This window comes from Microcebus murinus, chromosome 9 (assembly GCF_040939455.1).
Source record: "Microcebus murinus isolate Inina chromosome 9, M.murinus_Inina_mat1.0, whole genome shotgun sequence".
In the NCBI taxonomy this organism is placed as follows: domain Eukaryota; kingdom Metazoa; phylum Chordata; class Mammalia; order Primates; family Cheirogaleidae; genus Microcebus; species Microcebus murinus.
In genome coordinates this window covers 10,431,025-10,455,310 of record NC_134112.1, presented here as the reverse complement: position 1 = coordinate 10,455,310, position 24,286 = coordinate 10,431,025, and the positions used below count along the sequence as shown (strand labels likewise).

Genomic DNA, 24,286 nt, shown 5'->3' with positions numbered 1-24,286 from the left:
GTCCTTCAACACGACAAAGATGCCCCGTGCATGGCTCTGGGGACCCCCATGTCCCCTGTGGATGGCACTGGAGGTGATGGTACGGCCAGTGCACCCCGTGGGAGGAGGGTCAGACACAACAGAGGCTGCAGGAGGAGTCAGGGTTACGTTGCTTAGTAACTCTCTGCTGCTCCCTCCCCGTCATCACCCTTCCTCCCTCCAGCACCAAGAGGCAGCTCCTCTGCCCACCCAGGCCCCCAACGCCGTCCTCCACCTTCCCTGGCGCCCTACTCCCTAGCAGTGGGTGACTCACAGCAGGGAGGGGGTGGGGTGGTGAGCAGGAGCCAGGGAGACGGACAGGAGGGCGTGGGTGGGCGCCAGGCCCCCCACCAGCTGCCAGGAGAAACAGCAGTGCTGTCACCCCCAGGAGGACACTGTGGGGCACCAGGGGCGGGGGAGAGGAGGGGCAGGAGGGGAGACTCCTCTTGCCCCCACGCTGGCTCCAGGGCCTCTGGAATTGTCAGGCCTGGACGCCGGGAGGAGGCTGGGCACACATCTGTCTGAAGCTCTGGACTCTGGCGGGGCAGAGGCCCCACTCCCTGCACCTTCATCCCGTGGGCAAGACCCCGGTGACCTGCACTGCCTGTCTTAGCCACCTGCACCATCAGACGGCATGAGAGAGCTTTCTAGAATCTTAGAAGGCTCACCAACGTCCACACCACACCCTAGCCAGGCACAGCCCGAGCACTGTCTGGTGCCAACACATTTAACCCAGGTGTCCCAGTTCTCTGCGAGCTTAAACTCGTCTACGCTTTTACACTCCTAAGGGGCAGAGCGCCCTCAGGAGCCAGGCGTCAGCCCTTGTGGCACTGAGCCACCGGCCACCCCCAATAGGACATCCTGGACCTCCACACCAAGCAGGTGGAATCTGGCCTTTCCCTCCTCTTCTGGATGTGCCCTGGCAGGTGTGCAGACGTGGTGACGGCCCTGGGCGTCCCACGCGGAGGGTGGACTGGCCTTGGGGCAGAAGCAGGGGTGGCGGGCAGAGTTCAGGTCTCAGTGCTGGCACCTGCTGCTGGCCAGTCCCCCAGTGGCTCTGACCTTGGCGGGCGGTGGGGGGAGGGGGATGGCTTCCAAGCAAAGGCTTCCAGCAGCCTCTGCTCCGACTCTCCAGCCTGGGGAGCGAGGAATAAAACCAGCTCGGACGCCAGAGTCTGCTCGGGGCCATGCAGCAAGGCCTGTCCATCCAGTCTTAGGGTGCAGGCCAGTTTAGGGTCCAAAAGAAGGTGGTGGGCAGACCCTAGCCGTGCCTCCTAAAACGAAAATCGCTTCTTGAGAATGAACGAAGAGCCCTGCAAGTCCACCCAGAGGAACGGCTTCTGTCTGCTGATCCCAGCTCCGGGCAGCACCTTGAGGCGGGGCTGCTATTATGTCCCCCACTTCCAGATGGGGCACGGGCACTGGGAGGCTAGGTAGAAGTGGAGCTGGATCCCACCGGAGGAGGCCCACACCTCAGGAGCCCGCTGCACTCGGGAAGCCACCGCCACCTCCTCCTCTTCTTTCCTGTGAGACTTCAGAGGCTGCCAGAGCCCAGTCCCCAAGGGGGAGGAGCAGGCACCACTTCCCGCGCGTGTCTGACCTGAGCCTGCCCTCCCTCTGGGGACCTAGGTGGGCATGGCGGGTGGGGGAGGGCTGACACCCAAAATAGTAGATCTGAGGCTAGAACCGCCCTGGCTCTGAAGCCTGGGGCCCAGATCGGCATCCTCTGAGGGTATCTAGGTGGTGTCGCAGGGGCTGGGGCAGCGGAGGGGCGGGTGCACCAGGGTCCCCGAGAAAGCCCAGTCAGGCTGAGCCCTGAGATGAAGGTGCAAAAAGGCGGCTCTTGCTGTGGCTTTCTGTGCATGTTTCCTTTTTAAAAAGGCAACAAAGCAACCAGCAATTAACCCGCCAGCATCAGCCAGCAGCTACGCCACCCGCAAGAGGCATCTGTGTGCGTGTCCTGCAGCTGCCTGCCACCTCACTGTCAGGGCTCGTGGGGACCCTGGCAACGCGTGTTGGAGCATCCTGCCCCTCTGCACACACATGTCACCCACGGCACAGCGGGGGCCTCGGAGCTGTTTGCCAACCCCATGGGGATGAGTCCCACCATCCCCGGGCCTGGGCAGGGATGGGAGTGACACTGTGGGAGGTCCCCAGAGCCATCCTCTACCACGTGGGGGGAACGCAGCTTTGAAACAGAGACCTGGCTTGGAATTCCCGCTCCGTGGTGTCAAGCACGGCTGCGGGTAAGCCCTAAAATTAAGGCCAATATTATGCGTCACCTTGACATGCCGTGAAACCAGGAAGGCCCTGCGTGGACTCACTGCATGTACCCTGCTCCCGTGGCTAAGCCCTGCCAGGCAGGTTCCTCCGTGCAGGGGCCCGGCACAGCTCGTGCTCATCCCTGAGTAGCAGGCTGCAGTTTTCTGCCAACCCACGGAATTATTCAAGCCAGCCAAAACTTCCTCTGGTGGGAACCAGAGGCTGCCGCACCCTCTCGTTACTACAGAGCCTGCCTCCCCCGGCCCCTGCTGTTCACTCTGTTCCCCAGGACACAGCCCTCCTCCCTGGGCCCTGAGTGTCTGTGAGCATGTCCACGGTGTCGTGTGGCCCGCCATCCCCGTAACTCTCAGGTGGGACTCCGACCCTCACAAACAGCGTGCACAGGGGGCGATTTAAACAAAGGTGACCGTACTCTCGAGTCCTCAGTTTTGTCAACTGTACAGTGGGGATACTACGCTCTCCAGAGCAGCAGGGCAAGGTGACAGGAGGAGCTGGTAGCTGTGTCCTCCTCCAGCCCTGGCACAATAAGCCACACCTGGGGCAGGGTCTCCGCGCACACAGGCCCCAGCAGAGCCCACCTCTCCACAGACGCACCATGGCTTTCTCCTGGGCCAGAGGGGTCGCTGCGGCTCTGTGAGGTTGACTCAGCACTGTGACCCTGAACATGCTCATGGCATCGAGCATGAACTGCATGCTTTCTGGGCTCGGGCCAGACCCTGAGGGGGCAGGACACGCCTTGCCAGGATCCTGCTCTCGAACACAAGGCCCAGATCCCACAAGGCCAGGCACTGGCCATGTGGGGCTCCCTCCAGGGCCATACCCCTGACTGCAGCTCCTGACCACTGTGGCCTTATACCTGGCCCCCTCCTCTGCCTCCCACTCTGCCCACCACGTCCTTCTTGTCCTTTCCAGAGACTGGACAGCTGGCTGGATGTTCCCATGCACCCCTGACGAGATGCCTGGGGGCCCCACCCAGCCTGCAGCCTGAGGCCAGGGAGCATGGCCCGGAGAAAGCATTTCCATGTTTTTATAGGGATGGAGGAAAACAACAGAGAAGACCATGCCTCAGAGGCCTGGTGGCCAGCAGCTCAGCACACTTACCAGCTGGCCCTGTCCAGAATGCCACCAGACATGAGCATCCTCACACCCCTGCCCTCTGCCGGCAGGGGAGGCTGCAGACCCTCACCCTTCACCCGCTGTTCTCCTTGCTAACCCTCCTGCTAACGTCACTAAACTCTCATGCCCGTCTATGGTGCTAGAGTCCAGAAAGGCCCAGGCCTGAGCCTCTGTCACAGCCTCGCAGCCTAGGGGATCCCTGCTGCACAGGACAGCCTGAGCTCACGCCAGCCACTGCTGCAGCCCACACACCACCAGCGCCCCATCTCTCACCTCCCATGGGGCAGGGGGAGGGAGGCTGTGGCCCCGGCTCTGCCTTCTTCTCAGCCTCCCCCTCTGTGGGAGGTGACTCAGCTGACGGATTTTCAGCCTGACTGTCTGGCTCAGGCCTGTTGGATCTTTAGTGGGTCTTTAGTGTCCGATCAGAGCATCCCAGTTGGTGGCACAAATTACCCCCAAGCAATTAATTTTCCTCTAACTGGCTGGGCTCAGTGGCTCACGCCTGTAATCCTAGCACTCTGGGAGGCCAAGGCGGGAGGATCAATTGAGCTCAGGAGTTCAAGACCAGCCTGAACAAGAGCGAGACCCTGTCTGTACTAAATATAGAAAAATTAGCCAGGCAACGTGACGGGCACCTGTAGTCCCAGCTACTCGGGAGGCAGGAGGATCCCTTGAGCTCAGGAGTTCGAGGTTGTAGTGAGCTGTGATGACGCCACTGCACTCTAAAAAGACTCTGTCTCAAAAAAAAAAAAAAATTCCACTAACTGCCTTTGTTCACAGTAGTTTAATAATCTCTAAATATTCAGTACATTCACAGGCTTTGAATGTCTCACAATCCTCTATTTAATTAAGTATTAAATTTAAAAAAATCTAACTGCCGCAGCCTTTGGTGTGAGCTGGTGCGATTCTGCATCGTCCTGCTGGGTGGTTGCTGGGCAGCCTGAGCTCTCCTGTGTCCGGTGCCAGCTCCCTTCTCTCTGCAGCCACATGCTACCTGACAGTTCTTGTCACCAGGCCTCGGCCCTGGACAGCTCCGGACATGCAGTGGTGTGGGGACGCAGCACTTCTGGCTGTGCATGGGGTGGGGACGCCCAAGGAGCAGGTGAGGCCCCCGCACTGGCGCTGGCCTCAAGTAAGAGGGGGATGCAGTTGGGGTGGGGGCAGGCTGCTAGAGCGCCCCTCCAGGCCTTCTCCCACCCCCAGAATAACAGCGGGAGGCCACTGCAGAGCAGCCCGCCTCACGGTAGGGAGGGAGACAGCAGGCCAGACAGGAGCAGGCGCTTCCCCCATGAGTTCCCTGGCTCTGGGCAGGGAGCTGGGAGGACGCCAGATGCACCAGCTGCGTCTGTCCCCAAGGAGCATGTGGCCAATTGAGAAATAGCCACGGGCGACTGACACAGCCCAGGGAGTTCCAAGTGGGTAGCCAGCTGCTGGTGGGAGGACCCATGTCAGCTTCATGGGGAGGGGGCCCTGGGCAGGACGGAGGGCACCAGAAAGCTGCAGGGGTCCAGGCGGGGTCGCAGCTATCTGGCCAGGAAGGGAGGCAGCAAGGTGGAGAGGCCCAGGGCCCCGTGGGCATGGCCACATTCTGCAGCCCAGGAGTGCCAATCTCTCCCTAAGCACCTCCCACCGCCAGCCCTCCAATGTCCCTCTGAGGGAGACACTATTTTTATCCCCATTTTACAGCTGGGGAAACCGAGGTGTAGGGCGGCTAAGGAACCTGGCCAAGGTCAGACAGCTGGGCATTCACCCGGAGGTGAGGTGCCCACGGTGGGGCTCTGAGGGCCGGTCAAAACACTGTCCCTCAACTCCCTGACTGCCCCCTCCGTCAGGAAAGCCCAGAGGGCCTGGGGAGGGTCAGAGGAGATCGGGTGTCGGGGGCCCATGGCAGCAGAGGCACAGGATGGAGCCCCCAGACCAAGGTGGGCAGCGAATGCAGGATTCTGTCGGCTGCAGGGGCTGGGAAGGAAGTGCCAGGTGCCTTCCCTCTGTGGTGTCCCCAGACTGTCCAGTACTGTCATCAACCCCAAGAGACACGCCGGGGCAGTAGAAGGGGAAACCAAGGTAAAGGCCACAGCAATCAAGGCAAGGCCAGTTCTAGGGCATTTCCTGGAGCCCCAGGTTTGACCCCAAGGGGACAGGCTGTCCTGGAAGCCAGGGTGGACAGGGTGGCTCCCTCCCCGAGAGTTTTGAGGCCTGAGGTGCCGCAATGGTCTGTGGCTGTGCCCCTGGGCTGTGACAAGCAGCTGCCAGGCCCCACACACTCAGGGACACTGCCCAGGAGCAGGGCTCAAGCACCGGGGGCAGAGACCTAATCATGGGGCTTCAGTTCAGTCCTGAGGAGACCTCTGAGCCGTCAGAAACACAAACACGGCTGCGTATCTGATGCTATCAAGGGATCACTGCCAGTTTCTCTCGGTAGGACAACACGACTGCGCCTGCGTTTTTAGCGTCCTTTCTGTCGGGGACCCATGCTGAAACGTTTATGGACACAATGGTCAACGGCCTGCAGTATGGGCACAGGCGGGATGAGACCGGCTGAGGGCTGGTAACTGCTGAGGCTGGGGTTCGTCCTGTCATTGTTTCTGTATTTGGGAATGTTTGAAATTTTCCATAATAAAACGTTAAACAGGAAAGAAAATGCCCCTAAAATGTGAGGGCTGGCCAGTGTGGCGGCCCTGGGCGGAGGGTCTGGCACAGCGAGGCAGGTGGGACCGGCAGTTCTGCAGGAGCTGCACCTGGCCACGATCCTGCCAGAAGAAGGTGACATTGAGGAAACTGAGGCCGGGTGTGGGGCCTGAGGCAGCAGGGTCTCTGATGAGCCCCAAGGCATTCACTGAAACACAAGGCAGCTCAGGAGCCTCCCAGGGCTCAGCCACTGTGACACCCAGAGAGTGAAAGGAAGGCGGGGCACAGGCGGCAGGTGGGCCACCTGCAGGGTGGTCATGGCAGACAGGCTGGCATTTCAGACTGCCAGCACTCTAAATCCTCCTGACTGGGAGAGCACTTTGAGAATATAAAAACATGCAGTGTGAGGTTAATTTAGAGGAGCGATGTCATTCCATCGATACATACCCAGGTGCTTCTCTGTTTGAGCTCAACAAACTCCTACTCATCCTTCAAGACCCACCTAATGCAACTTTTGGGGTGACTTTCGCCAACCTCCCAAGGATCCCCTTCCCCAGGCCCCCCGCCCAGCACCTGGAGCTGTGGCTGCATATTTCAGGGCACATTTGCTCCTCACCTGTCCTCGGCAGAAAGCTGCTGCAGGAGTAAGGGCCCGTGCCCAGGGCTTATCTGAGGGGGGCCTTCTCTCCCCTGCTTCTTCCGGTGGCCTTGCACAATCGAGGAAAGAGACCAAATGTGCGGAGAGGCCAGGAAGCCCTGGGTCTGACGTGACGCATGGTCCTCGGGCGAGGAGAAGCTGGCAGGGATAAGGTGACACCAGAGGAGAGGCCAGCAGCACAGTGCTGCCCGGCTCGGGCCCGCTGGCATGGGCAACGGTGTCCAGGATGGGCAGGAGAGCCCAGGTGGCTTCGTCTGTGGACAATGGGGGCCGTGGGTGGTTCTCGGAGGCCACACAGCACGCAGACACCCACCAGCCAGGCTGGGGTCTGGGCACATGCAGGCCCACGTGTCCTCCTCGGGAAGTGTATGTCAGTGCTGGGGTCTGGGGGACAAGCCTTCCAGAATCCCTTGCTGAGGACCAAGGCGGGTCAGGGGTGGCTGCTGTCCTCAGGGACAGCAAGAAAAGCAGGAGGGGACACAAGCCATTTACTGATTCTGGTTTCCTAGGCGAACATATTTGGACAGACTCTTTAAACATTGACTGGCAAGCAACATTTTTGCCAGACTGAGTTCACTCAAGCGTTGAAGGGTGCGTGTCCCGTGCGCTGGGCCCGGTGCTAACGTGGTCAGGAGCAGGCACGGGGCCTTCCCCAGCGGAACACCACCCAGCAGCGGGAGCGGGTCCGGCAGGGACACACCTGGAGCATCTCCTGCACACAAGGCAGGTGCACTGGCAGTGCCGCGCCACCTTCAGGCACAAGTGAATGAAACATCCATGTGGCCAAACGACAGAGAAACGAGGGAACGACGACCACGAACTCCGGAAGAGGGGTGGGGGCAAGGGGACGCCTGGGAGGCTTCGAGGCATGGGAAGCTCCTGTTCTTCCTGCCCGATAGACCCCACCTGTGTGGGGCACGGCATTCCCCAGAACGCGTCACACCCATGTCACCGGCAGTGCCAACTGCCATATGTCAGGGAACTCAGACGCTTCCCAAGTTCCAGTGCGGTGTGTACAGCAAGTGCTCAGTAAGTGTCAGCCACAGGGCAGCTGTGGGGTCCGGGCCTGGCCCGGCGACCCTGCAGGTCTCAGTTCTCAGCCTGGGAGAGAGGGCTATGCTAGCAGCGCCATGGCTCGGGGGCCAGTGAGGCCACTGGACGTGCATGGGTCCTCGTCCTCGACACGGCAGCCACAGGACACAAGAGCTGCACCCTGGGGCCAGGAGTACGACAGGCCGCACGGCCTACACTTGTCTGCCGTGTGCTCAAACTCAGGCCGGCAGCAGCCCCTGGGTGGCCATGGGAACAGCTTGGCCACCACGGATGAACACACTGACCCGTGACTCCCAGAGGCACAGGCTGGGCGGACAGCAAAAGGCTACTCTGAGGTCTGTGTGCTCAGCAGAGACCCCAGGACCCCAGCCAGGGCCCTCTGCCCCCAGTACCCCAACTGGCCTTGGTCCCACCCATGTGACGCACTTGGGCTGGTGCTCCTTCTTGCCCTCACCCCGTGGCTTGGTCCCTAGGGCCTTCCTGGACACCCCTCCTGAGACAAGCCTGAAATCCTGGTCACTCCCTCCTTCTCCCACCTGGTTGGCCGAACGTCCCAGAGCTCATCCAAGCTGACCCTCAGGGCACATGGCCCTCGCCTTTGCCCACTGCCCTCCAGGCCAGGGGCCACCTCTAGGACCCCCACCTGTCTCACTCCAGGCCCTGGGATACCTGAAGCATCTTCCCCAGCAGGAACTGAAAGGACCTCTCAGCCTCCCTGCTGAGCCTGTGCTGGTCACAGCCCTGCTGCCCAAGGGCCAGATGGCCCCATTCTGGAAGCTCGATTAAGGGACACACACACACACACACACACACACACACACACACACACGAGCACATACAGCCACATGCCTCACACAGCCACACACCTCACGGCGACATCCAAGCACACGCACGTGCACACAGACACACTGCACATGCTCACTCGCAAGCACCCAAAGGCTGCTTTGCTTCACAGAGCTCCTCTCCGTGGTGCCCTGTGATAGGCAGGGAGTGTCAGGCCTCAGGAATGTCCCCTGGAGACCCACAGGCACCGGCTACAGGCACAGGCCCTTGAGCACCCTGAGCACCACTAGCTCCAGACCAGTTCTGTGTCTCGACCAAGAAAACACAAGCTTGCCGCCCCAGGCCCCAAAACACAGCCCAGCTCACGCCCCACCGCGAGCCAGGCCCAAGGGAGGCTAGCAGAGCTGACGGACAGCAGGTGGCCCACGTCCAGCCTGTGCAGAATGGCAGGGGAGAGGGGACACCGGGCTCCCAGGTCCCCCGTGTGGGGGACAGTTGAGAACTCATGCCTCTGGACCTGCCCCCAGGCCTCACTCGCTGGTGTTCCTGCCGGGCCCTCTGCAGTGTCATCCTCCCACAGCCCCTCCTGGTCAGAGAGCTCAACTAGGGGACGGACCCAGCATGGCCTGTCACTCAAAGCCTTTGAGTCACTGAATTCTTCTCCATATCACAGTTCTTGGGCCAGATGACATTTCCTGACCACCACAGCAGCCTAGCGCCCTCTCCCTTCCAGTTCTGGGGACAGAGACCCCAGAGGACTCGGGAAGTGGGGGCTCAGTGAACACCCAAACCAGAATGCAAAGGTGCGCTCCTGGGTCTGAGGGTCACCTGTCCCCCACCAGACCCCGGCCCCACCAGGCCAGAGGTGCCGCCAGTGCCCAACACTCCTGCACCCCCCACTGCAGCCTCCGCTCCACGAACCCCGCTCCCGCTGTGCAGGGAGCCACAGGCCGGCCCGGCCGAGCCTGGGAAGGCCCCAAGGCGCGGTCTGCAGGGCCCGTCCTACCAAGTCCCTGCCGCAGCCCGACTGCAGCCGCGCAGGACACTCCCCACGCCCTACCTCTGGCCGACAGCTTCTTGGTGTTGATGATCTTGGCTGCATACTCATGGCCGGTGCAGAGCTTCACGCAGCGTCGGACCACAGAGAAAGCCCCCCTGAGGAGGAAAATGGGGGAGCAAAAGACAGAGACAGAGACAGACAAGGAGAAAGAGAGAAAGCTGATTAATCTCCCCAAAAACACCCAGCATCCAGCCACCGGCCAGGCCTTGGGCAGGCAGCCAGTGATCCGGAGATCTGTGCAAGGAAGGGGTGCCCCTCCCAGTGCTCTCGGCCGGCCCACTGGGCACCAGCAGGACGGGCTGGCTTCCCGGCAGTTGGCAGAGCCCCGCCCACGGCACAGAGGATCGGCCTGTCCCATGAGGGAGGCCGCGGCGCCCCTCAGCTCTGTGTGGCCCCTGGGCCCGCATCCTCCTGAGTCGGCAGGGCCAGAGCCCGCCCCAGCACCTGCCAGCACGCTGCTCAGGTGATGTCCACCAGGTCCACGAGACCCTCCAGTGCTCTCCCCAGAGGGCAACAGAGCTGCACATGTCCCCGAGGCCCAGCTCTGGGGGGAGGACGCACGGGGATTTGGTGCAGTCAGACACGGGGACTCATTGAACGTTTTGTAGGGAGGGAGAAGCATCACATCATTAAACTGCAAAGGCAGAGGAGAGGGTCCCCGAGATCCTCCACTGTCGGGGTGTTACAGAAGAATCTGTGGAGGCCCAGAGTGGGGGACTGAAGGGACGTGTTCACACCAACAGCCTGGAGGGGTGTCAGCACTTCTGAGAGAACCGCACAGGCATGGCGGGGGCAGAGGGCACCGACCAGCACAAACCGTGGTCCAGAGCCCGAGAGACAAAGGAAGGAATCCGAGTCTGGGAATGTGGGTTCCATTACCCAGGCTGTCGACGAGGCCCTGAATGTCACCCACAAACCCTGACCTGCAGACTAGCTCCTGCCTCAGCTGGCAGGGAGCGCCGAGAGAGCCAGCGCCACCCAGAGACCAGGAGCCACAGCGCAGGGGAGCCTGTGTGGTCCCGGAAGAGGACAGGCGCAGGAGGGAGGCGCCTGCTTCCCACGCGGAGGGCCCTGCCTCGTCTGAGTGTCTCCACCATTCATTCCAGAACGTTTTCTAAGAATGTCAAACCCAGCACACGTGAGGCTAGTGGCCGGGGCAGGAAACGTCGCAGGAAGGGTGTGAGTCCAGACAGGCAGGAGAGGGGAGCCCCTCAGGGCGGCGGTGGGGCACAGGACGGGGAGGAAGCCCACAGTGCGAACCCCGAGCACAGGCGCCTCCCCTCTGCACCCCGCAGTGCCCGGCTCCCCGCCCATGAGCAGCCCCCACGGCCTGCCCCCGAGAAACCGCGGGAGTGCCCACGCCAAGCGCTCTGCACGATGGAGACGCAGCGTCCCAAACAGTGAACACGCTTTTCTTTTCTTGCAATCCTTCTTGGAGATAAATTTTTGTAAAAAAAAAAAGTACAATTCCATACCTCGGAAAAAAATAAATACACGGAATCTAACTGGACACTTTCTCAATGACTCAGGGTATGATCAATGATTGTGCTCAGGCCACTCACTGAGCCGAGTCTTCCGTTTTCAGGGTCAACCTGTGAACAGGGACAGAGCCGCGGGGGACGGCGGGGGCCGAGGGAGGGGCACGCGAGTCCATGCAGCGTCCTCTTGATCTGTTTGACTTTTTCGCTATGTACGTTGGCTATGTTCTTGAAATATTCTTATTTTAAGAAAACTAAAGAAAGGGTTACTGTTTTAACATGTGACACTGGCTCGGGAGACAGGGTGGCAAGGGCGAAGGCCCGGGCTTCCTGCCTGGGCTGGCTTCCAGCCTCGCCCGTCACCTCCTGGCTGGCGGGTGACGCAGCTCTGTGCCTCAGCCTTCCCGTCCGCGTCCGCGCAGCAGAGCAGGACGTGGCCCGCAGCACAGCGCGGCGTCTGCGGGGCCAACCTGGCCCGCTGCTCAGGCTCGCGTTGGCTTCCCGCGGAGAGGTGAGAGCTTCCCCAGAGGTCCCGCCCTGCCATCTGTCGTGCTCCGGCCCCCAGAGGGCTCAATGGCCACAGCGCTGGCTTGGCAGCCTCCACGCTGAGCTCTGGGCCAAGGCCCGAGGGGAGCGGGAGTCCCAGCCTTCCTGCACCGGACCGTCCTCATAGCTCAGGCTGCGCCTGGGTGGGAGGTTTGCACAGCCAGACTGGGTGTCTAAGGTGAGCGGATTCGGGCCGTGCGCGGCCTGTCGTAGATGATCGTGTCCCCAGAACAAGGAGGAGACAGGAACACCCCCACCCCCCCAGCAGAGCAGGCTCCCAGCTGCCGTGCACTCTGGGACAGGTACAGGCGCGGAGGGCAGTGAGCCACAGCGCTTCCCCAGCACAGGGGTGTCCGCACAACACACGGCCAGGAGCCTGGCAGGAGAAAGGACAGGTCGTGGGAGTGGGACTGCCCCGAGTGGGCCCCTCTCCCTGGCCAGGTCAGAGAGCCCTTTCTTCCCTGCAGAGGCTCCGGAGCTGCCCTGCACCGCCAGCCTGGGCCTGGGACGGCCAGTGACCAAGGCAGGCAAATGCACAAGACCAGCAAGAGGCCAGGCGGGCGGACGCCAGGCAGCGCTTCGGGGGGCCAGGGATGAGTCTGGGGTGGGGGCACCTCGCTTCCCACCTGTGCGACAGGGAAGGCAGCAGGCGCTCAAAGGGAAGGGCCCGGGGTGACAAGGCCTGCAGGTGGGGTGGAGGGTGCCCTCAGTAAGAGAGGACAGGGTCTCCTCTCCTGGCAGCTTAGACGTCCTAAGAGGGGAAGGTGCTGGCTGTGGAGAGAGGGCAGGAAGGCTGGCCCCTAAGATAACCCCCTCCCTGCACCCAGCTCCTCGGCACGCCTCTTCACCCCTTCCGTTCCACAACCCGCTGCAGCCCTGGACGTTCTCTGAGCCCTAATGTTATCATCGCCACCCCCGATTCTCTCCCCTTCCTCTCTGCCTCCACCTGGCATAGTCCCTTCTTAAGGTCCCCACCCCAGGCATCTGCCCACTTCGCTCACCACTTCCCCTAGAGAACTGCCCTGACACGGCTCCTCCCGGTGGTGGCTGTCCCCCAACCCACCATCTCCCCACTGGTGCTCAGGCTGCCAGCTACAGAACCACTTCTGCCTCCTCCCCTTCCCTGGTGGCTCAGCCACTTGCCAGATGCCAATCTGTCACAAGAAGTCCCCCTGGAAGTTCCAGCCCTCCGAGAAGTGGCCACAAACATGTTTAGCATGTGCCGTGTGGGCCACGGCAAGGGCCCCAACATCTCAGACATCTCCAAGAGCAGAGAGGTCAGTACTACCACCACCCTCCCTAGGGACTCAGGGCCTGCCCACCAGAATTTATAATCATTGAGACAACACCAGCAAACATCCTCGGTCTGTGTTGCAAGCCTGTCCCTGCTGCCACGGGCAAACTCCTATGCATTCTTCAAAACCCAATTGCAACAGCTCCTCCCCTTCCCAGCTGCCGCAGGAAGACAGCTCACTCTGCTCTGAATATTATACCTTGCATGTGTCTCAGGTCCACTCTATTAGACTTATTTACCTGTTTCTGCCCCCTCCATGCTCTCTATGGGCAAGCCAGTGTCCTATATTCCGGACCCTGGTGTCAGGCACAGCGACTGGCCAGTGTCACAGGAGCAAGAACTGGCTTACAGGGAACACAGGACAGCCGCGGTGTGGGGTTGCTGGGCCTCAGCGCTTGTCCAGCCCAGCAGGACAGGAAGAATGCGGCCACCAAAAGGCAGGCAGAGGGGGAGACTGACCAGTTCTCTAGAGAATGAGGCAGCAGAAGGGAACCCCAGAGTGGCCCAGCAGGAGGGGACCGCCAAGGCTTTCAGGGCCTTTGGATGGATGGGCCTCTCCCAGGCTGAGGCCACAAGGCCCCAGTCAGAGCGGGAGCGCACCCTAGTAAACAGGGCTGGGGCTCGGCTGCTTCCCCACCCATGGACGGGCTGCAAGCCCCCTCTGCCTGTCCAGAAGCATAGACGGGCGGGCAGGTAGTGGCAGCATCCTCTGAGCTTCTCGAAGAACCTCCTCGGACTGTGTTGCAGGTGTGCCCCCCCATACACGACTGCCCCCGGGGAGTTTGCAGGGCAGAGGGGGTGTGGGCAACGGGCAGGCAGAAGGCCCGGAAGAGGGGATGCTATAGAGCCCCAGGTCGATGTTCTGAGCATCAAGGTCGCCGCACAACGCCTGGAGTGGCACGCCTGCTTCTGAACTCAGCTGAAAGTGATTTGAATAACTTGTTCACATCATGAGGCCCCCAGGCACCAAGCATATTATGGGGCTTTTAAAATCAAATAAAGCTAATTAAAATAAGAAAATACTCTTTGAGTCCTTGCCTTATGGAAGGCTCAGAACACTGTCTCATTTACAGGGGGATCAACAGTACCCTTAAACGGTCCTGAGAGAGAAAGGGAAGAATTAATTCTGGGCAGGAAGGGAGCCCTGGAACTGCACAGAGCTTAGCGGAACTGGCTTCATTGCCAGGGCCCCCTGGGAGGAGGGCGCCCAGTGCTCCCACACACCCTGCAAGCCAGGGCAGTGCCCGATCTTTGCAGGCGACAGCCTGGTGGGGGCTTCCCGGGGCAGACACGGTGGGAAGTGTCAGAGTCTGCAGGACCCTTCATCTCCCTCTATCTTATCCCCGTGTCCAGTCTATGGCTCTTGCACCACTACAGACTGAATGCCCCAGCCTCTGCCCCTAGCTCTGTTGCGCCTCAGGGGCAGAGTCTGGGGTCAGGTCTTCCACAGGCGCAGGCTCTGGCTCTAGCCACTTGCACCGGCCCCTTCCTGCAGTCACCACCTGGACCTGCCACCTGTTGACTTTCTGTGGCTGCCACCAATCCCTACAGTGCTCCCTGCTGCAGGTGGCTTTGTGGCCGCCCTGCTCTTGGCTAGGCCGTGCTGGGTGCACCACGGCCCTCCCCAGCAGCCCAGGCTGCCCCTGCTGTCTGGTCCCACCCCACGCCTCTCCCCAGGGAGCTGGCCAGGAGAGGCATCCTGGAGCAGCGTGGCCTTGGCTGGGCTGGAGTTGGTGGAAGGCAGAGGGAGACTGGAAGGTTCTGGTCTCACCCTGTGCCCACAGTGGGCTGCAGAAAAGGCCCTCAGGGACCCGCTCAAGCCCCCCCTTCACTGGTGAAGACTGCGGGGGTGGTACCATGACTGCCAGCTCTCTGGGCACCAGTTACAACCCTCAGTGATGACACCAGAAAGGCAGGTTAGACCCTCCACCTGCCCGTGTGGCCACGGCAGAGCCTGCTCAGGCGCCATCCCCAGCTGCGTCAGCAAGGAAACCAGTGACTTCCCTCAGTTTGTGGGGACAATGATTGTCCCCCTACTTCCTAGACCACACGTGCAAGAAATGAGGCGACACATGCAGAAGCCACTTAGCAGTGCCAGGCCCCCAGACAGAGCGACTCTGCCCCCAGGACGGTGTGCACGGGGAACCGGACCCCGGGCTTGTGTTTGGGACCCAGGACGGCTGCAGGGTCCCTGTGGAGCAGTGCTCAGGCAAGCTGAAGCCAGGGGCTGCGCCCACATGGCCCACTCCACGCTGGGATTCCGGCTCCTCGGTGGAAACTTTGGAGGCAGCAGATTCTCTGCCCTGTTCCTCGGGCTCCTCAGCCCATGTCCACACCCTCCCGTTTCCTGCGGAGCCTGGGGCCCATGCGGGGCTCTCCTGCCACCACCCTGGCCCTCACTGGGCTCACAGGGGCTGACTGCCAAGCAGGGAGGCTAACAATTTGCACCAACTGTACCTGCACCAGACTTCCACCCCGCCACTTCACACACACACACTCACACACACACACACACTCTCTCTCTCTCTCTCTCTCTTTCTCTCTCTTGCGCGCGTGCACTCTCCCAACTTGACAATCTGGGATGGGCTAGAAACGGCCCCTCAGGTTCCCAGAAATAGTGACAGCCAAAGGACAGGCCTGGGACCCCTCTGGTCTACAGACAGGCCACAGGCAATTCCAAGGGGGTCTTAAATTTTAGAGCTGAAAGAAGCCCAGGAGCCTTGAGTAAAAGCCATCGATCCAGCCCTTGTTGACCTGTTCTGTAAATCGGATTTTCCCATTTGGGTTTTCTGTGTGAGGCTGCCCGCTCAGGCCAGGCGCCGTCTCCCGGTGACAAGCACAGCACTGCCAACCCTGCAGGTCATTCTGCAAGCGGCTGAGCCGACAAGGCAGCACTCGAGGCCGATGGCTTTATTTCCTGCTGTAAATTAATAAGCAGCTATTCTGAAACCAGCCTCAGTCGTCCAGGCCCACTCTCCCGGGCTCCCGGCCCCACAGGGGCCCCAGTGGGGACGGCCTGGGCCAGGGCTGGCGACAGCCTAGCAGGCATAGGGCCACCAGCTGCATAGAGGACCTGTGGTGTTGGGTTTGGGTTTTTTTAAACTAAATCAAGTTGCTATTTATTTGTGTGTTAGCTTAAAAAAAAAAAAACTTTCCTACCTTTGAATAAAATGAGTGCTTAGGAGTGAATGAGGAAATGTTCTTTTATGCTTTAATCTTGACCTAAGCACTTTGTTGGAAACAGTAACTTCTACAAAACAAGAGTGCTGAGATTGCTGTGGGGTTTTTTCTTTTGTGTATTTTCCTGCTTGCAGTTATAGAAACACATAATCCATGTTCACAGGAGATGAATAATGTGTTTGTATTATTAATATTATCATGTGTACAATGTTTGCAATGGAGTAAACAAGGCAGTTTAAAGAATACGCTGGAGTCAGCTCCGTCAGCACCGTGAACACCTGCTGTTTTCACCTGCGCAGGCGCGCAGCTCTGCACCGAGGGACGAGGGACGGTGCTTCCTCACAGACAGGAGCCTGTCCCCTCTACTTTGTGCTTCCCCCCTCCATACTTCCCCACGCCATTAGCCAGCCCTCGCCTGCCTGCGGGGTCTGCCAGCTGCAGACTGCTGGGCCTCGAGGTCGCTGGCCGGCTGGCTAGTGTGGTACTTACCCCTCCCCATCCACCCGCCCTGGGTTGGAGCAGGGGAGGACAGCGTTTGGGCTGTGTGTGAGTCTCGGGCAGGCGCTCACTGCACTGGGCAGGAGCTGGAGTTCCCAGGCTGGAGCCGAGTCCCACAGGGAGGTGGGCAGGCGGCACCTGCTGGCAGGACAGCCCTCTGGCGCAGGCACGCTGAGCTCCCGGGGCTGTGTCTGTCCGCTCCAGCCCAGGGCCAGATGTCCTGGGTTCCAAACACTGGGCCTGAGGTGGCCCTTCCAGAGCGCTGGGCAACCTGACATTCTACTTGCGAGCACCCAGACTCCCGTGGCCCCGCCAGCGTCCGATCAGGTGCTTTCCCAGCACTGAGCTCCTATTTCGCCTTTTACATTTAGCATCACTTCACACATGATTCCCACATTTTGACCAAGATCATATACTCAACTTGATAGCAGAGAACATTCCTCAAGTTGACACACCAAAGAGAGCTGGGCACTTCCTCAACTAGCAGGCATTTGGGGGGTTCCGACTTCCCTTGTCACATATGGCCAGCCATGAGTGGCTCATATGCTTCAGTAGAGTTCATTTCCAAAGGTGCAATCACTGGGTGATGCTACAGTTGACGTCGCCAGCAATGGAAAGCCATTCTCCCAACTGCCTGATGCTCCATCCTGGCCTCCTTGAGATCTTTCTTTGGAATCTGGGCGGCCCACACAGCCCCAGAAAGGCTCCCCAAAGTTCTCTCCTGCTCTGGCCATGGGCCTCCCAGTGGCGGCTTCTGAACCCAGCGAGAAGCTAAAGTCTTAACCTGTCCAAGCTTTATTAGTCTGCTCGGGCTGCCGTAACAAAGTAGCACAGACTTAGCAGCTTAAACAACAGACATTTATTTTCTTACAGTTCTGGAGGCCAGAAGTTGGAGATGAGGGTGTCAGTGGGGTTGGTTCCTTCTGAGGGCTGGGCTGGCAGGGAGACTGTGTCCCAGGCTCTCTCCTCAATTCTGGCGGTGCCTGCAATCCTTGGTGTGCCCTGGCTTGAAGATGCATCAGCCCAATCTCTGCCTTCGCGATCACATGGTGTTCTCACCTGTGTGTGCCTGTGTCCAAGTTTCCCCTTTCTATAAGGACATCAGCCATTGCCCCAGCATGACTTCATCCTAACTTGACTAATTACATCTGTAATCACCCTATTTCCAAACAAAGTATATTCTGAGGCACTAGGGGTTAGGGCTTCGACATATATGAATTTGGGGGCACAATATTCAGCCAATAAGGCATGATGACCCCCCAATGCTGCCTTGTGGAATCTGCCACTGTGTGTAGTAGGCAAACATTTCCCAAATTACATTCCTTAAATATTAGCTTCACAGGATATGTACAGATGTTAGTTACAAAAGGGGTTCTGTGGGCAAAGAAGTTTGGGAACTGGTAGGCTGAACAGTGTTTCCCTCCTTCCTTTCTTGTTGCAGAGCCTTTTCAGAGCCTTTAATATAATAATCTGTACTGTGAATCTCCAAGAAGGGAGTATGAGATGCAGCCTTTCCCTAATCTATTTCCCCCTCCTGTGGCCTAAGTCAGAAGAAATCCCTTATCTATTTGACCACAGAAATCTTTACTCAGAAAAGGCTCTAGAGAGCCAGGAGTGGGGGGAGAGGGGACTTCTATATTTAGGACTCGACAGTGCCCCCTTCTGAAACCCTGTGAGACCCACTGAGGCCCACAATAGATGCTTCTGGTGGAAGGAACATGTTAACAAAGAAGCACACAGCGAGGGCTGGACGGAAACACCCCGTCCAGCCACCTGATCCGCCGGCTCAAACCCACACTGGATGGCTCCACCCCAGAACAGCAGCCGCTGCCCTGGAGTCCTTGTGGGTGAATCTGAGACCTGGAAATCTGGGCGGGGCACCCTCTCCTCCCTGCCCAGCTCACCAGAGTGGTCTGGCTGCCCACCACCCCAGCCCCCTGGTGGCCGGGCACCTCCACCGGAGCCCTTCATGGCACACGCAGCCCTTCATGGCACACGCAGCCCTGCCAGCCACGTGGGCTGGAAGCCACTCGCTCGTGCTGCTCATCCCCAACCCCCCATGCCTGCCGTCGCTGGTCTCTGCACCCTCCTCTCGGTGCCCCGTGCCCCTCATCATGTGACGAACCGAGAAAGTGCATTCAGAGACGATGTCTTCTTTACGTTTTTGACAACGCTGTGAGCAGGACGTACACAAACAAGCTCAAGACAAAATGCCCCATGTACCCCAATGAGGTTCACGTGTGGATGGCCCCCCAGGGGACCCCTCCACATTTCCACACAGATTCATGTGGTCGCCATAATCGCTTCTACACAGCCAGACGGAGTTTGCATGGGTTTTTCTCTCCCACGTTAACAATCCTATACAGTGTGTGAGAATAGCATGACTTTGACCCATTTCTGTGACACTGTGTTTGATTTCAACCTCACAGGCCTCACAGCTCACAGCGCCCAGACCCACAGCTGGGACCTGACAGCTGACACCCTCTGGGTCATGCTAGAGGCCTCGAGGCAGCAGAGCCGAGGGGAGCCAAGTGGTGGGCACCAGTCCCAGGTTGGATGGGGCCTAACAGGTCCCCAAGGGGTCCTCACACCCCCAGGAGAGCCGCTCCTCCTTCTCCCTGCCCAGTCCTGAATGCCTGGCTGGCCCCTCTCTGAACTGGAACCCCAGTCTCTGTCTCTTTTTCTAGATCCTTCCTGCACCCACCAAGCCCCCCCAACCCCAAGGGCCCACATCGGAGGCCTCTGTCTGCTCACAGGAGAGACAGGAGGGGCAAGGCAAGAGGCTGAGGATGAGGACACAGGCATCCTGCGATGCTGCTAATGTGCTGGATGGCCTGAGAGGTGGCACAAACGGGCAGCAAAAGGGCTACGGATACAGATCACTGGCCTCCAGGCACTGGCTCCCTGCTCTGTCCCAGCAACCAGACCAGGACAGGTGTGCAGAAGGCACTGGCCAAGGCCTGCTGAAGGCCCAAGGGAGCACCAGGGCTCCCCCACCCCACATCCTGTGATTGAGAACCCCATGATTGATTAGCAATGTCTGCTCTGAGTACTAGAAGGGGACCGTGGGCCGGCATCATGGGCTGTTTACCCTTGGTCTAGAAAGATCCATGTCTCTCAGCACTGCTTTGTCTCTCCTGACTTGTGCAAGTCCTAACCCTGGGCCCTCTGCTCCTCATCTCGCCAAAGTGTGCCCAGTCCAGCACTTTCACCTCCTGGGCACCCCAGCCATGGCTCAGCCATATACAGGATGGTGTATGCTCGTGTGGCAAGTATACGGGGGTGCTGGCCTCCCTGGGACCCCAAAGGCCCCCCAGGACACCACAGCAGTGCACCCACACCTCCCAACGCAGGGTCAGCTGGGTCCCAGAGAGCAGTGGAGTCGGCACAGATGGGATCAGCGGCACTGACAGGGTATCTGTCCCAGCAGGTGCTATACTTTGAGTCCCACCTGGGACGTGGGAAGTCAAGGAAAGACGATCAGAGCCCACAATTCTGGACTCAGAGAAGCCAAGGAGAGCAAAAGGATGGAGGGCTTTGAATCAGGAGGACCTGGGGTGAATTCTGGACTTGCAACTTGGTGACAGTCTGTACAAGGGGTTTAATGCTACATACCATGCAGAGTCGATGCGTGTGAACAACAGCTGCCTAACTCAAGCCACTCCAAAAAAATAACTTCTGGGTATATTAAAAAAAACAAAAAACCTAAATGTAAAAAGCAAAGCTTAAAACATTTCCTGGTTGTAAAGGAAAATAAAATGTCTCTGGACTCCCAAACTCCTATGCCAGAGGGAAAGCAAAGCCTGGAAGCTGAGTCACCGACCCCACCACTGTTTTCCCCAGTATTAAATAACCGCTGCCTCCCAACCTGGGTCAGACCCCACGGGAAGGCCTTAAGAGGCCTCAGACATCTCTGAAAACTGCCCCCCCAAATCATGCCTAAGTACATTCTTCACTGGCCTTGAAATCTTTCAAAATATATATCCGCCTGTAAAACAAGGACACGTCAATTATAAGTTTAGGTTACACTCTAAGTCTAGCTCCTAAAACTAAAGTCTATTTTCCCACACTGATAATGTCAATTATAAGCTTACCTTCCCAGGTACAAAACAAAGACAAAATGAGGTCAATCATTCCTCCATCTATCTTGTCTACAACATTGATTCTTCCTCTAGTCCCTTTTTGCTTCAAACATTCACCTTATCTTATGTAAAATGTATATTTACTGGGCACTAACTAAAGTCTCACAGAAATGTAACCATTCTCCTCACTGCCTGCCCCCCTCCTCCTGCATGCCTCCCCTCCTTAAGGAAATGTACAAATGCTAAGCCTCCTGAGAAACTCTTTGGAAAACACCAGCCACAGACTCATGTTTTCCCCGGTGTGCCCTCAACCTTTGATTCAATAAACCTTGATGAATCGAGACTCTTGCCTCACTCATTTTGGTTAGCATGGTTCAGCATGTGGGAAGCTTGGAAGTTGTCACTCCTGTCCTCACAGACAAAAAGCTGAACAAACGGAAAATCAACAACTCTTCTCAGCTCCATCGGAGAATTGAGGTCACAGGCAAACTGCTGTCCCCAAAATTGGAAAGACAGGCAGATACAGAAAATCACAACTTACCATCGCTTCTTAGCCTGTTGGCTGAGATCAAGTGTGGAGAGTCATGACTTATCAGAACAGAAACCTCCACGGAACCATGCTGGGGTAGGGACACCCGAACGGTAACTGATGCTCAGTGTGGACAAGTATAAGAATTAGGAACCCCAGGACGCCCAGCCTTAGTGGGTGCACCCACACCTCTGTGAGTTCTACCTCCAGGGGCCCTACCAGGTTCTCACAGTGAAGACGGCAGGAAAACCCCCCAGTGCTTCAAGCAGGGGGAAGAGAAAAGTAATTGTTTTGAAATATGCCAGAACATTCTGTTCTTCTTAACAAAGAAGAACTGCTTGCAAGAGAAACTGTGTTGCTAAAGCCCAACCTGCTGGGGTTTTAACAGAAACCTGGTGGGAGGGAAACCTCCAGCCTCCTCCGCCCATCCTATCCCACATGAGGGCACAGAAGGGAAAGGCTGAGGAGCATGTGTGAAGGTCACAGCCAGGGGCACAGGCTCACCGGGATGCTGAGACCTAGTAACAGGGCTACAGAATGCTTCCTCCCCCAGCACCCTGCCACTCCATCCCCACAGGCCTACGTACCACACTCCTTTCACCCAGCACATCATGCCCAGCTTGCAACAAAAAACTACAAGGCATACACAAGACAAAAAACACGGTCTAAAGACACAGAGCAAGCACCAGAACCAGACTAAGAGAGATTCTGGAACTATCAGACTGGGAATTCAAAACAACTGTGATTAACAAGCCGAGGGCTCTAATGTGAAAAGTGGACAACATAGAACAGATGGGTAATGTCAGCAGAAGGATGGAAATTCTAGGAAAGAATTAAAAGGAAATGCTAGAAATAAAACACACTGTGACCAAAATGAAGAACGCTTTTGATGATCTCATCAACAGACTGGACACAGCTGAAGAAAGAACAAATGATCTTAAAGAACCATCAACAGAAACTTCTAAAACTAAAATGCAAAAAGAAAAAAAAAAGAATGAAAAAGAAAAAGACAGAGACTTTTTGGATAAAAATGGATAAGACGACAAGACCCAATTATGTGTTATCTACAAGAAACCCATTTTAAATATGAAGACACAAATAGATTAAGAGTAAAGGCATGGATACTATTTAAAGCAATCTACAGATTCAGAGCAATCCCTATCAAAATCCCAATGGCCTTTTTTTTCAGGAATAGAAAAACCTATCCTAAAATTCACATGGCATCTCAAGGGACACCAAATAGCCAAAATAATCTTGAAAAAGAACAAAGTTTGGAAGACTCACATTTCCTGATTTCAAAATGTACTATAAAAATATAGTAATCATAAGAGTGTTGTACTGGCATAAGGACAGACATACAGACCAATGGAATAAAATAGAGAGCCCAGAAATAAATCCTCCCATATATGATCCACTGATTTTCAGCAAGGGTGCCAAGACCATCCAATGGGGAAAGGACAGTGTTCAACAAGTGGCGCTGAGAAAAATGGATATTCATATGCAAAAGAGTGAAGTTGGCCCCTTATACCATATACAAAAATTAACTCGAAATGAATCAAAGACCTACATTTAAGAGCTAAAATTATAAAACACTTAGGTGGAAATATTCATAACATTGGCTTTGGCAATGATTTCTTGGATATGACACAAAAGGTGCAGGCAGCAAAAGAAAAAAAAATCTGGAATCTACCAAAACAGAAAACTTTTACACATCAAAGGACACTATCAAGAGAGTGAAAAGACAACCCACAGAATGGGAGAAAATATTTGCAATTCGTATATCTGATAAGGGATAAATATAGAACTCCTAAAAGTCAACAACAAAAAACAAATAAGCCAATTCAAAAAGTGAGCAAAGAACTTGAATAAACATTTCTTGAAATGGACAATAAACACATGAAAAGATGCTCAACATCACTAGCCATGAGGGAAATAAAACCAAAACCATAATGAGATACCATTTGAGACCCATCAGGAGGACTATTATATATATTTTTTTCAATTCAAAAAGCCTGAAAATAACAAGTGTTGGTGAGGATGTAGAGAACTTGGAACCCTTGTGCATTGCTGGTGGGAATGTAAATGTTGCAGCCACTGTGAAAAACAGTTTGGCAGTTCCTCAAAAAGTTAAACATAGAATTACCATATGATCCAGTAATTCCACTCCTAGGTGGAGCCAAAAGAACTGAAAGCAGGCAATCAAATAGATACTTGTATATGAAATTCATAGCAGAATTATTCACAATAGCCAAAAAGTAGATGCAACCCAAGTGTCCATTGTCAGAAGAATCGATATACAAAGTACTATATATATCCCTACAATAAATATATTTTTTTGAGATAGGGTCTTGCTCTGTCCCCCAGGCTGGAGTACAGTACATCACCATAGCTCACAGCAACCTCAAACTCCTGGGCTCAAGGGATCCTCCTGCCCTGGATTCCCAAAGTGCTAGGATTATAGGCATGAGCCACCGTATCTGGCCCATATAATAAATAATATTTGGCCTTGAAAAGTTAGAGAATTCTGATATATGCTACAACATAAATGAATTTTAAAGATATTATGCTAAGTGAAATAAACCAGTCACAAAGGACACAAATACTATATATGATTCCCCTTGTACCAGGTATTAATACCTAGAATAGGCAAATTCATAGAGAGAAAGTAGAATAGAGGTTACCAGGGGATGGAGGGAGAAGAGAATGGGGAGTTAGTATTTAACGGGTACAGAGCTTCAGTGGGGGAAGATGAAAAAATTCTGGACCTGGATGGTGGTGATGGTAGCACAGCAGTGTCAATGTACTTACTATCACTGAATTGTACATGTAAAAGTGGTTAAAATGGGGCCAGGCACGGTGGCTCACAACTGTAATCCCAGCACTTTGGGAGGCTAAGGTAAGAGGGTCACTTGAGGCCAGGAGTTCAAGACCAGACTGAGCAATGTAGTGAGATCCTGTCTCTACCAAAAAATTTTAAAAATTAGCTGAGTGTGGTGGCATGTGCCTGTAGTCCTAGCTACTCAGGAACCCTAGGCAAAAGGATCCCTTGGGCCCAGGAGTGTGAGGTTGCAGTGAGCTAT

General features: G+C 56.5%; 3 protein-coding genes across 10 annotated transcripts in view; all 3 read right to left on the bottom strand.

The window, feature by feature from the left end:
* Positions 1 to 18,812, bottom strand: part of POLD2 (DNA polymerase delta 2, accessory subunit) — a 177,380-nt gene extending 158,568 nt beyond the window's left edge. The window contains exon 1 of the mRNA XM_076006278.1: positions 18,809 to 18,812. The gene's annotated coding sequence lies outside the window, so the exon portion shown is untranslated. The remainder of the gene's footprint in view (positions 1 to 18,808) is intronic.
* MYL7 (myosin light chain 7) overlaps positions 1 to 18,818 on the bottom strand; it is a 149,899-nt gene extending 131,081 nt beyond the window's left edge. The window contains exon 1 of the mRNA XM_012741550.3: positions 18,809 to 18,818. The gene's annotated coding sequence lies outside the window, so the exon portion shown is untranslated. The remainder of the gene's footprint in view (positions 1 to 18,808) is intronic.
* Positions 1 to 24,286, bottom strand: part of CAMK2B (calcium/calmodulin dependent protein kinase II beta) — a 104,343-nt gene that overhangs the window by 49,790 nt on the left and 30,267 nt on the right. For all 8 annotated transcript variants that reach the window (XM_076006272.1, XM_076006270.1, XM_076006271.1 and 5 more), the window contains exon 2: positions 9,600 to 9,694. In XM_076006272.1, the coding sequence (XP_075862387.1) occupies positions 9,600 to 9,694 (95 nt within the window). The remainder of the gene's footprint in view (positions 1 to 9,599; positions 9,695 to 24,286) is intronic.